Below are 13,722 nucleotides of genomic sequence, written 5' to 3' on the forward strand. Positions count from 1 at the left end.
CTGGGTCGGCGGTCCGTCAGCTTGGCTCTCTTCATGGTATGAGAGTTTGTAGCCCTGCAGTGCCGTGCTGCTTCCCGCTGGAAGATGCCAACGCAACACGACAGTCGTGCAGTTCAGAGACTCCAGCTGAAGCTCTGGTGCCAGAGGCACTGTGGGAGAAAACACACAGCCGATCAGAAAAACAAGTTCACAATATCAGCCAATCATAAACCTGGCTCCTAAAGAAGTCAAGAGGATGCATGTTGAGTTGACAGTAGCCGTGTTTCCATTACAGATTTGTGCAAATTTTCTAAATGTCGATAAAAACGATTACGAAATGAAGTTGTTTCAATTATCCGATGTTATGCATCTAAAACGTCATTTCCTTTCACGATAAGTCATAACAAAAGTCGTAGCAATGGATGTTGGTAGGTTGCTGTATATTTCAGACACTGCACTAGACATTATTTTTTAACCCTCTGATGGTCTTCGTTTAGGAGTCACGTCCTGAGCCTTCCCGGTCAGAAGTGACCGGACACCTAAAAATGAAACTTCCTCCATTCCAGTAAAAAACAATACAATTTATTTTTGTTCTATAATATTTTTTCTTTTTAATTTAGCGTTTTGAGACAATTTGATTGAATTTATTAATATTTATGCAATATTTATGGTCTATTTTTGCCCTGGGAAAAAAAAACGGAAACACGACTAGTGTTCTCAGACTACAAAACACAGTAATTTAGGACTGGATAGTTGAGCGGTTCATTTCGCTGAAACTCTAACTAATGGGAAGAACAAAACATGAGAAATTTCTAAAGCACAGTCCAGTAACCTCAAGATTTATCGGCCACAACTGAATCTCTCGGGTCCAGAAGAGATGGGACGACACCGGGGTTAAATCAATCCCAACTCTACTACACACTCCTGCAGAGTTTCCCGTGGCTGCAGTGTATCTTTGTAGGCGTTAGCAATCTGACAGAGTGTGTTCCTGCAGATCACAGGTGACGGCCTGACAGAGTCTGATATGTGAGCTGAGGCCTGCGGCTCTTGCTTTATAATCCATGACTAAAACCTTTCTAATGTGGATGAGAAGGAGGGTCAAAAGGTCATGCAGGAACAAATGCAATGCCTTAAAAAGATTACCAGGCCAAAGCAAAGAGAAAGAGAGCAAGATTCACCCTAATCTTTTAAAAGTATAGATATAGATCTGATAGATAGATAGATAGATAGATAGATAGATAGATAGATAGATAGATAGATAGATAGATAGATAGATAGATAGATAGATAGATAGATAGATAGATAGATAGATAGATAGATAGATAGATAGATAGTATCCTAGCACACATAGTCAGTTATGCCTTAAAGGATTAGTTCACTTTTGAAAAAACTTTTGCTGATAATTTACTCACCCCCATGTCATCCAAGATGTCCATGTCTTTCTTTCCTCAGTCGAAAAGAAATCTAGGTTTTTGATGAAAACATTCCAGGATTTTTCTCCATATAATGGACTTCAATGGGAACCGGATGGTTCAAGGTCCAAAAGACAGTGTTAATAACAGTTTCAGATGCAGCTTCAAATGTCTTTAAACGACACCAGACGATGAATAAGGGTCTTATCATGCGAAACGATCAGTTATTTCAAAGCTTATTCCAAAAATGTAACTTTTCTAAGGACAAATGCTAGCCTTGCTCTATTCTGTGAGGCGCGTTTGCAACGTCACGTATTACGTAATTACGTTCAAAAGGTCACGGGCGACGTAGCCGGAAGTACAGAGTCAGTGTTTACAAGTTGAACGCATAGGTTGAACGTGAAAACTAACTCAAACACCGTTTACAAAAAAGGAATTAAAAGGGAAAACAACGATGTCGGACGATTTTGATTCTGTACTTCCGGCTACGTCGCCCGTGACCTTTTGAACGTAATTACGTATTACGTGACGTTACAAACGCGCCTCACAGAATGGAGAAAGGCTAGCATTTGACCTTATAAAAGTTAAATTTTTGGAATAAGCTTTGAAATAACCGATCGTTTCGCATGATAAGACCCTTATTCATCGTCTGATATCGTTTAAAGACATTTGAAGCTGCATCTGAAAGTGTTATTAACACTATCTTTTGGACCTTGAACCATCCGGTTCCCATTGAAGTCCATTATATGGAGAAAAATCCTGGAATGTTTTCATCAAAAACCTAAATTTCTTTTCGACTGAGGAAAGAAAGACATGGACATCTTGGATGACATGGGGGTGAGTAAATTATCAGCAAAAGTTTTTTCAAAAGTGAACTAATCCTTTAAGAGAACGTAAACAGTCGAGAAAGACAACGCATGTGAATCAGTATCAGTGTATTAAGTCTTAAAGGGATACTCCACTTTTTTTGGAAATAGGCTCATTTTACAACTCCCCCAGAGTTAAAGTGTTGAGTTTTTACCGTTTTCAAATCCATTCAGCCGATTTTCTGATATTTAAAAGAATATCAGTAACCAGACAGTTTCTGCTCTCATTGACTTCCATAGTATATTTCTTTTCCTACTACGGAAGTCAATGAGACCAGAAACTGTCTGGTTACGGATATTCTTCTAAATATCAGAAAATCGGCTGAATGGATTCGAAAACGGTAAAACTCAAATGTTTAACCCTGAGGGAGTTGTAAAATGAGCCTATTTCCAAAAAAAGTGGAGCCTAACAGCCTAATAAACGTGCTGTCTGTGTTTTACATACTCTCGATTGAATAGCTTTTGTAACTTTAATAAGGCTTAATCTTTACTATAAAGTAAAATATGCAATGCTTTTTAACATTTGTTTAATTTACTCAATTTCTGTAGCTGAAAACTAATGTTAGACCTACCCGAAAAACCTGAAAAGCAGTTTATTTTATCATCATCTTTGCTCTTTTTGTATTTATTTGCGCTGTTGCTTGTAGTTTGATTATTTGTTCTTATTTTTCTTCATTTTTATTTGACAGTAGCCCTTTTTTCCCTGAACCTAACACATACCGTGTAGCGAAAACGTGAACCTAAAACCGTGACTCTCAGGTGATCCACGAACACCTATAGGAATACGACGCTTATCACTGTATACATATATAACTCCTTCAGTATTATCAGCAGCTATCGAGTTTCTCAGGAGCGAATTACTGCCTGTACTGCCTTAATAAGAAATTTTATTTTTCGATACATGTGTAGAATTTCTGTCTCTGAAAAGAGGATTATACAAGCTTTAGCCCATAGTGGTTTTAGCTCTGTTAGGTTTACATCTAGACTGTGGAGACATTGGTGCACCTGTTTGTATATTGCAAATGAAAGGTAATGAACTTTGTATTTTATATTTATTTATTGCTTTGTTGTAACTGGTTTTTTTTTGTACTATGGACCTTTCTTTTTGAGTCCTGAATAAAGTAAAGTAAGTAAGAATTACCCAGCTGCTCCAGTCCAGTCAGGATTTGGCCTTCTGATTCCCTCTGAATCAGACTAAATTCTCGAAATATGTTGTACATTAAAATGAATGAATGAAATCTGATATACATTCATGTTGGTTCTGTGCCGTTCACCGTAAGGGCAGCTCTTAATCATGCTAGGCTACATCGACCGCCAATTCAAACTGTACGCTAACTGGACAATAGTGGTCCTGACAGAACGAATTGCAAGTAATTTGAACCATTACACCCCGAATATATATTCAGACTGATGCTCCACCTTTGTTGCTGGAAGTCTTGGGTGTCCTGTGTGACGTCCAGGCCGACGGTTCCCCCCAGCCCACGCCGGTCGCCGCAGCCACACGCAGCAGGTACGTAGTGTCGGGCTGAAGACCCTCCAGAAGGTGATGAGTTTTGTGTCCCGAGAGCTCCAGTTGTGTCAGCGCCTCGTCTGCGCTGGTCCTGTACGAGAGGCGGTACGCAGAAACACGGCCGCGACTCAGCTTATGAGACAGAGGCTGCCACGACACCTGAATATCAGTGGGACTGCGGCTGGTGAGGCTCAACTCAGGAGCACGCAAGGGAACTGAGACGACGGAGAGAGAAATGAGAAATATAATGAGCTTAATGAGATGCAGAAGTTAAAGGAGTAGTTCACTTTTAAAAAAATGTCATCCAATGTTATCTAAGATTTCTTTCTTCAGTCGAAAAGAAATTAAGGTTTTTGATGGCTTTCCATATAATGGACTTCAATGGGAACCAAACGGTTCAAGGTCCAAAAGACAGTTTCAGTGCAAACTGTTCAAAGGGCGATTAAACGATTCCAGATGATGAATAAGGGTCTTATCTAAAGAAACGATCGCTCATTTAATAAATAAATAACAAAGTTTAAGTTTTATAAGCTCAAATGGTCGCCTTGCTCTGTTCTGTGTGACTCTCCTGTTCGAACTCGTTCATCAAAATGAATGAATCTTTTTTCGTGTCATTTGGTTCATTCAACGAATAGAAAGTTGACTCTGGAAAAGATTCGTTCGTTTTGATGAACAGGAGAGTCACACAGAACAGAGCAAGGCGACCATTTGAGCTAATAAAACGTAAAAAAAAATTAAATGAGCGATCGTTTCGCTTGATAAGACCCTTATTCATCGTCTAGAATCGTTTAAAGCCCTTTGAACAGTTTGCACTGAAACTGTCTTTTGGACCTTGAACCGTTTGGTTCCCATTGAAGTCCATTATATGGAGAAAAATCCTGTAATGTTTTCATCAAAAACCTTAATTTCTTTTCGAAAATGGACATCTTGGATGACACAGGGGTGAGTAAACTATAAGGAAAGTTTTTTTTTTAAAGTGAACTACTCCTTTAAACCCACTAAGCATTAGACAATGATAACAGACTAAATGTGTGACCCTGGATCACAAAGTGAGTATATTTATGGCATTAGCCAACAACAATACATGTATGGGTCAAAATTATCCATTTTTCTTTTATGCAAAAAATCATTAGGATATTAAAGATCCAAAGCTCCATGTTCCATGAAGACATTTTTAAATTCACTGCTTAATATATTACCGTAAATATTGATTTTTTTAAAATTGTGAAACAAAAAAAAAACAAAACAAAAAATGGACAACTGTTTTGATTTTTTTTTTGCACCCTCATATTCCAGATTTTCAAATAGACATATCTCAGCCATATATTGTCCCATCTTAATCCATAAATCAATGGAAAGCTTATTAATTCAGCTTCCAGACGCATAAATTGACCCTTGTGACTCATTTTGTGACATTTACATATAGAAAATGGTCATGCAAACCAACTGTTTCGGTGGATTACGAGTGGATCTATATAATGAATGTTGCATGTTTTTAAAGGCAAATAAACAAGCTCACTCAGCTCATTCCTAAATAAAGTGGATTAACACTTAAAAAAACAGTGTTTAAGAAACTCTCCTGCGTGAGAGGAAGATAAACCCTTTCTGAACAGTCATTGAAGAGGATTAACCAATCACGAGCATGCTTTTGTTCATGTTTGTATCTTCTAACACAACTTTTGCGTGTCTGATTCTCATCCCCTACTCACCGTCCTCGAACGTGCGCTGCATGACGTGGTCCGACATGCGACTGGCACCCATGGGCATGTACGCCACGATGTAAAAGGTGTAGTTTTGCCCGGCCTCCAGGTCATCAATGATGTAGCGGGTGGTATCGTTACCGATAACAATCTGGTACTCTTCGTTATTTAGACCTGTTGAGACACGACAAGCCTGTGTGGAAACTGGAAAGCATGACGCACTCGATTCTCAGGGAATGCATGAACTGATCAAATGCAATCCAAGTCGATCAACTCGTCTTTGATCACAAAAGTTTTTTTTCTTTATGCCTTAAAATAGCTTGTAAATAGCTACACCCTTGCCTCATTTAGTATGCGTGATTCTATGAATATGCAAATGAGACCCGCCTCCACTAAGAGATCCACTGGTTGATGATTAAGTGTTGATCTGATTGGTTACAAGCTAGTTTGCAACGTCAGAAACACAAAACTGTGTTTTTGAGACTGTCTTTGGTTCACTGCAGTTTTAAAGAGTCAATTCTTATTTTTCTTATTAAATATTAAAAACAGTGCTTGATTTTCACCACTGGGGCACTAAATTCAAACTAATAATGCATATATACCAAACTACCCAGAGTTAGCGTGCTTCGTTCTCACACTTGATAAATGTAAATGCATGAAGTCTACTACAATTCAAAACCCAGGGCCGGATTAAAAGGAAACATGTCAACTCAATCAACACAGCCTTCTTTTAACGAACCGCTTTATCAAGGAGAATTCCACCTGCTGGTTTTCCCACAGGTCCACTGCACCTGATAACACTTTAACAAGGCTACATTAAAATGGCCAAATAAAAGAAGCACTCTGCAGCATTGAGTCCCCAACTGAATTTCTGACCCAATAAACAAGAAACTCGACAGTCAACAGAAAAGACCTTGTTCTGGCGCTGAATGGCCACACTGAAGACTTTGACTCTGACGCACAGAGACAAACCCCCTAAAGCCTCTTCAGGGTTAGATTAAGACACTCCAACACTCGGGATAATTAGCCCTCTTTTCAATCACTTCCGATGCTTTTTGCCCTGGAAAGCAGATGCAGCATGTACTCTTTCTCTTCAGCTTTTCTTCTCCCAATAATAGCCGGGAATTCGGGAAGTCCAAGTGCAACCGGCAAACTCCCTAATAAGGGTTTCACACTTGTCAGGACAGTTCCTGTTGGACATCTCATTGTTTTGCAGGTCTTTTATTTGGATGTCTTTCTCAAAATCTAAAAGCATTCAAATCGCAAGCATTTTTGTCCAAAAGTGACTTTTGCAACTGTCCTGAATGGAGAGAGAGAGCATTTCTCCCACAAAATCAAGAATAATTCTGAATTTATTGGGCTTCTATTTTCATAAACTCTCGAACTCTCATTATTGGAATGTTGCACTGACTTTGATTTAAAGGAGTTCACTTTTGAAAAAAAATTGCTGATAATTTACTCACCCCCATGTCATCCAAGATGTCCATGTCTTTCTTTCTTCAGTCGAAAAGAAATTAAGGTTTTTGATGAAAAAAAAAGGATTTTTCTCCATATAATGGACTTCAATGGGAACCAAACGGTTCAAGGTCCAAATGAGAGTTTCAGTGCAAACTGTTCAAAGGGCTTTAAACGATTCCAGACGATGAATAAGGGTCTTATCAAGCAAAACTATCGCTCATTTAAAAAACAACAACAAAGTTTAAGTTTTATAAGCTCAAATGCTCACACAAAACAGAGCAAGGCGAGCATTTGAGCTTATAAAACTTAAACTTTGTTATTTATTTATCAAGTTTCGCTTGATGGGACCCTTATTCATCGTCTGGAATCGTTTAAAGCCCGTTGAACAGTTTGCAGTTTGCACTGAAACTCTCATTTGGACCTTGAACCGTTTGGTTCCCATTGAAGTCCATTATATGGAGAAAAATCCTGGAATGTTTTCATTAAAAACCTTAATTTCTTTTCGACGGAAGAAAGAAAGACATGGACATCTTGGATGACATGGGGGTGAGTAAATTATCAGCACATTTTTTTTAAAAAGTGATCCACTCCTTTAAGCTCATTTAAATATATGAAATATTACAAAATTGACTGAATAAAATCATACTGCATTATTACAAATCATGAGACTCACCACAGAGAGTAATGAAAACTACCACAAACTAAACTAAAACACATTACAGTAGAGAGAATTTAGGGGAAAGAGTGTTTTCAATCATTTTCTTTATAATACATAATATAGTTTGATAATTTTTAGCGTCTGCAACATTTTTTTTGCATTATATCTATAAAAACGAAGCTTTCTATCAATCAAATTCTCATTACTGGATATGCATCTTTATTTAATATAGTAATTTAAGGAAAATAATTATCATATTATAATATTTTGGTTTTGGTACATATTATATGCGTTTACTTTAGAGAGTCTTGTGTGAGTAAATGTCTTTTTTGTATGGGTTTTGTTTATATATTTCTGTACCATTATTGTAAAGTATGTTTTTGTATTTGTATTTGTTTTTGTTGTTATGTTTTATTTGACAGCTGTTGTAAGGTCAATTTTTGCATCTAGATTCGAGGGCCCCCTTTGAAAACGGGATGGCTCATAATAAAATAAATGTTAAATAATAATAATAATTTTAAAAATAGTTTAGTAACATGCATTTTTTTAAAGCAGGAGCTGAAAATAAAAATCGACGCATATATTTTGCGGAAATAGTTTTGCATTTACATTATTTTCACCGCTGACAGCTCCACACTTCTCCGTTTATATCCGAGACACTCACCTTCTGCCTTCATGTAGTGCACAGAGTAGGCGATGACTTTGTCCGAGTTGTACACGGGTCTCTCCCAGGCCAGCAGGATGGCGGAGCTGGACACGGTGTCGGCGCGGATGTTTCTGGGCGCGCTCGGCCGGTTGTCGGACATCACTACGATCAGACGAGCCATGGCCAGAACTGAACCCTGCTCGTTCTCCGCCTCACACTGATATATGCCGTCATCTTCCGGAATAATCTGGTTTATCACTAGTTTACTGTGAAAACACAATGAGGTGTGCCTTAGGATGTCTCTTAAAAAATCTTTAAGTAAAAAAACAATAATCGTTTTTGCATTATTGAGACGGGTAAAAAAGAAAATTGCATTTTTTTCATAGAAATTAACCACATTTTACCCCCAAATTCACATTACTGTAAAGCATAATTCTTTTTTTAATATTTAGTTGCACTACCGTTCATTCAAACATATATTTTAAAAGAAAATCTATTGAAAAAAAAACTGCATTACATTATTAAGTATGAGACTCACCATGGAAAATACTGCTACAATTAACAAAACTAAAACATCAGCATGCTTTAGAGTAATGAGAATTCAGGGGAATAATCGTTATATAATATAATAACAGAAGAAAAAATATTATATTATTATTATAATCTTATTAGAGAATTTTTTGCATTTTACCACCTCACATTTTACTACCTCATTACTGTGAATTTGGTGGGAAATGTGTGTTTTTTTTATTTTAAATAATAATTTAGGGAACATTTATAATTTTATATTATATTATATTATAAGAATCTTAGTAGTAGGGCTGGTAAAATTTTTGCATATTTTCATAAAACTTTTTTTCTTCATTTAATATAATAATTTAAGGAAAATTATATTACATTATTTTTTTTTTTTAGGGCTGGTAATTTTTGTGAGTGCATATCCTCAGCACATTTTACTACCTAGATGCAAGAACACATGTATATATTTAACATGCATGTTTAACATGAACACGTCAATAGCACTAGTCCAAATCACTCGCCCTCCCTGTTCGCTTTCAGGATCCAATACCAAACCTAGACAGGAAAACAAATTAGAGGAAAATCAAAGAGAAAAATCAGCTCAAACACCATTAGCAGAGCGCTGAATAATTAACCCTCTCTTGTTCCACAGAAGAAACCAGCCGATGAATATTTCAGCAGGACTGAGTTTCCAGCAGACAAATGAGCCAATTCAAGACCTGAGCAACGTCAGCGGCCTAAAGCCTGTCTGGGCGTCAGGTTGGGCTCAACAACTCAAACTCCTGATAAGTCAAATAGAAACAAATGCAACGTGCACAAAGTGTTCAGAAAGTGTCCATATCTACTTTAAGACATGATATAATTCAGAGTGGTTGTGAGGCGTGTTGAACGATTAAGAAAAAAAAAACAAGTGCTGGGCAACGATTAATCGCAGTTTGTGTTATTCATAGTAAAGACATACTGTATATAATGTAAATTATTTTGTATATATGCATATATATCAATGTGTATTATCAATATATAAAATGTATAAATATTAGGGCTGGGCAACGATTAATCAGGATTATTCGTATCCAAAATAAAAGTATGTTTTTACATAATATATATATATGTGTGTATAATTGTTTTGTATATTTATACATACACACACATGCATGTATATATTTAAGAAAAATGTACAGTCTTATCAATATATAAAATGTTTATATTGATGGGGCTGGGTCACGATTAATTGCGATTAATCGCATCCAAAATAAAAGTTTTTGTTTACATAATAAATGTGTGTGTAGTGTGTATAATTATTTTGTATACATGTATGTATATATTAAATAACTATTTGCATGTAAATACTTGTTATATATTTTTACATAAATATTAAATATTAATATTTTCTTAACACAAAAATTTAACACATTTTTCTTAAATATATACATGCATGCATGTGTGAATTTTTATATACAAAATAATTATACACAGTACACACACATATATTATATAAACACAAACTTTTATTTTGGATGCGATTAATCGTGATTAATTGTTGCCCATACCTGCTATCACAGTATATACATGCAAATATTTCTTAAATGTATACATGCATATGTGTGTAAACTATTTATATATACAAAATAATTATACACAGCCCACACACATTTAATGTAAAGAAACTTTTATTTTGGATGCGATTAATCGTTGCCCAGCACTAAAAAACATGTCCTGCATGTCCTGATCGCACATGGATGTTTTCCACATGCAGTACCTGTTGTACATCTTGATGCGTCCGTTGGAGTGAACGGGTTCACCGTTCTTCAGCCATGTGATCTGAGGGCTGGGAAATCCCTCGGCCACACACACAAAGCGGGCGGTACCGGCTCTGGGTCGGGTCACGCTTTCAGGCCACTCCACGAGAGATGGAGGCGCTGCACAAACATAAAAGCACAGAGATGTATTTGTGCAAGAATAATCAGAATAATTACAATTTCTTCTGTTTTTGAAAGAAGTCTCTCATGCTCACCAAGGCTGCATTTATGTGATTAAAATATTGTAAAAACTAGATACTAGTCGACTTGGAAATACTAGTTTTTATTGTGCAAATTAGTCGTTGCACACATCACTAGTAAAAACAATAACATTGTTAAATATTGTGTACATTTTCCTGGTATTACTCAAGTTTTTAGTGTCAAATGAGCCTTCAGTAATCCTTCTAATATGCTTAATTGTTGCATAGTCATTATCAGTTAGTCAATTAATAATAATGGTTCATAAAAAAAACATTTTTCAACATTGATAATAATCATGAATGTTTCTTGAGCAGCAAATCAATATATCAGAGTGATTTCTGAAGGATCATGTGGAGTAAATTCAGCTTTGATAACAAGAATAAATTATAATTTGACATTTTATTACAATTAAAAAATGTGAATATATTTCACTGTTTTTACTGTATTTGTGATCAAATAAAAGCAGCTTTGATGAGCAGAAAAAAAAAAAAAACTTTTGACTTGTAGTGTACACCACATATTTTTCTTTGAGTATTAAGAAGGCCATAAAGCAAACACATCCACGATAACGATTGTTTACCTAGCACAGTTATATTAGCGGCTGTAATGGTGTAGTTTCTGGTTCCAGGTGTAGTCGCTCGGCAGAAGTACATTCCCGCGTGTTGGGGTTTCACGTCAGATATGAGCAGGTTTCCATTGCCAAGGACCTTCGTTTTGTGAACGTCGATGGATTTATGGTCGGCCCGGCTCCATGAGATCAGCGGACGAGGATGTCCGGTCGCCACGCACTCCAGCAGAGCCGAACCGTGAACCGCCACGGTCAGATTCTGCGGGCCGGCGATGATTCGAGGCCTTTGAGGAACTCTGGGAGATGGAGCTATTGAAAAGTCAAAAGATGGCAAGTGTAAATTAAAGTGAAATATACTGTATGTAAATATACAGTCAAACCAAGCGGGTGAAGTTCATTTATGCAAGTGAGGATAGCAAAATAAAGTAAACCCTCAAACCGTACTCACTTTATAGCCCTTAATCCTGTAATTGTGGACAAATGTGGGCACACAGGACTTTTTTATTTATTATAAATGTTATATCACTGTCTTCGATAAAGTTTTGTCTATCCATTTATGGTGTTTTTTTTATTTTAGGGGTATTTTTGAATTTATTTACTCCAAAAAGTACCATATTTTCTATTTAAATTATGCTTATTTTTATGTTTTATTTATTTATTTATTTTTTAACTACATTAAAAGATCATTCCAATAAGTTCTTCAAGCTAAAACCTAAAGATGAAGTGACTTTGCTGTCACCTGGTGTCTTATTTTGGCTTATTTTAGAATGCTCTCAATTACAGTTTTTCCCATTCATTTCTATGGGTGCCCATTTTTGACCCAAATACAATATTAAGGAGTTTTTTCACACACTTAACATTGTAGAATTGAGTCAAAAAAAAAAATTTGTGTTCAGGAGGTAAACTTAGGAAAAGTAGCCAAGTCTTGTACCACTCAGATCAAGGGAAGTATTTTTAAAAAATAAATCAAAACTATTTTGCCCACATTTGTCCAGAATACAGTTTTAGGGTTAAACCTAAAAAAATCGTTACAGTTACTACCAGTAAAATGTATAAAAATTGGGACCAAAAATGATTCAGACACTTTGACCTGACCATGTTTTGCTGAATTTAATTGCTAATGCGACCTTTTTACACACAGACTGAACAACATGAAGCATTGCTTGGTAATCGTTTGAGCTAAACTGCTATTATCTAATTGTGTAGTTCAACTTAACAGCTGATAGATGTTTAACATAACTCATTTGTGAGAGTCTAGGACAAAACCAGTGAAATATCAACTCTTGTCATATTTTCTTACCATTTTCTAAACTGTGATAATGTGAGAAATGTTGAAATTAAATAATTATAAATGTTGTAATTAAATAATTGTGCTTTGACTGTATAAACTCCCTGTGCAGAAATACTTTGGTGAGCTACATGTTTGGGTGGATATCTAACCTGCGGTGACGGTTAGCGTGGCGTCGGCGCTCCTGCGTCGGCTGGCGATGTTAGTCGCCACACAGCGGTAACTCCCAGCATCCGTCTGTTCAACTCCCTGAATTTGTAAAACGCCGCTGGGCAACACTGTGATTCTAGATTGAGACATGCAAACATTCACACAAAAACCATCAGGTAAAATCAAGTGGATTTTATGCTGAAACTATTTATTTTCTTCTTTAGATCAACATGCACAAATGAAATAGTCACAATGAATTAATCACAAGAACATGCATTAATCAAATAATTAAAATAATGGTGGAACAGGAATACAATGTATATTAGAATAAGCCAAATTGAAGTGTCTTGAAACACATTTCCACTGAACCATGAAGAGAGTAGGGATGCACCGAATATTCGGCCACCGAAAATTTTCGGCCGAAAATGGCCCAAAAGTGCATTTTCGGTTTTCGGCCAAAAGTCTTTTATCACCGAAACAATACGGCCGAAATGTTGTGATGACGCAAACAGAAACCGCGACCTGCACGTGCTTGTCTGAAGCAACATGTCTGCGGTGCGGACGCATTTCAGTGAATCTGAACCCGCGAGGAGACGGAAACCTTGTTTATCCACCTATATCTGCTCTAAACAATGCGCGCCGCCATGACGACGACTCCGGATGTGAGCGGGCCAAGTATAAACTATGGAGACTCGCGCCACGGAGGCAGGCGAAAGTATGCGCGAGTCTCCACTCGCGCACCGCTCCAAACGGTCGAGGCGTTTATACTGGACCCACTCGCCGTTGTACTATTCCTTGAAACGACAGGGGACGACTAAAGTAACTGTCCTCTAACCATTAGGAATCGGTGAGAAGAAGAAATATAAACACATGGCATGTTTATTTTTTAGTATACCACAACCAATACAAAATAATCATGTAAAACCCAGTAAACCCTGAGATTATTACTTGTGACATTACAAAAAATA

General features: G+C 36.7%; 1 protein-coding gene across 1 annotated transcript in view; it reads right to left on the reverse strand.

The window, feature by feature from the left end:
* Positions 1-13,722, reverse strand: part of prtga (protogenin homolog a (Gallus gallus)) — a 48,261-nt gene that overhangs the window by 21,281 nt on the left and 13,258 nt on the right. The window contains exons 4-10 of the mRNA XM_039684177.2: positions 12,757-12,890; positions 11,329-11,625; positions 10,508-10,667; positions 8,248-8,495; positions 5,477-5,641; positions 3,677-3,982; positions 1-149 (exon numbers count right to left, since the gene is read on the reverse strand). The exon at positions 1-149 is cut by the window's left edge and continues 40 nt beyond it. Of these exons, the coding sequence (XP_039540111.2) occupies positions 1-149; positions 3,677-3,982; positions 5,477-5,641; positions 8,248-8,495; positions 10,508-10,667; positions 11,329-11,625; positions 12,757-12,890 (1,459 nt within the window). The remainder of the gene's footprint in view (positions 150-3,676; positions 3,983-5,476; positions 5,642-8,247; positions 8,496-10,507; positions 10,668-11,328; positions 11,626-12,756; positions 12,891-13,722) is intronic.

This window comes from Pimephales promelas, chromosome 10, assembly GCF_988280905.1.
Source record: "Pimephales promelas chromosome 10, fPimPro1.hap1.1, whole genome shotgun sequence".
In the NCBI taxonomy this organism is placed as follows: Eukaryota; Metazoa; Chordata; class Actinopteri; order Cypriniformes; family Leuciscidae; genus Pimephales; species Pimephales promelas.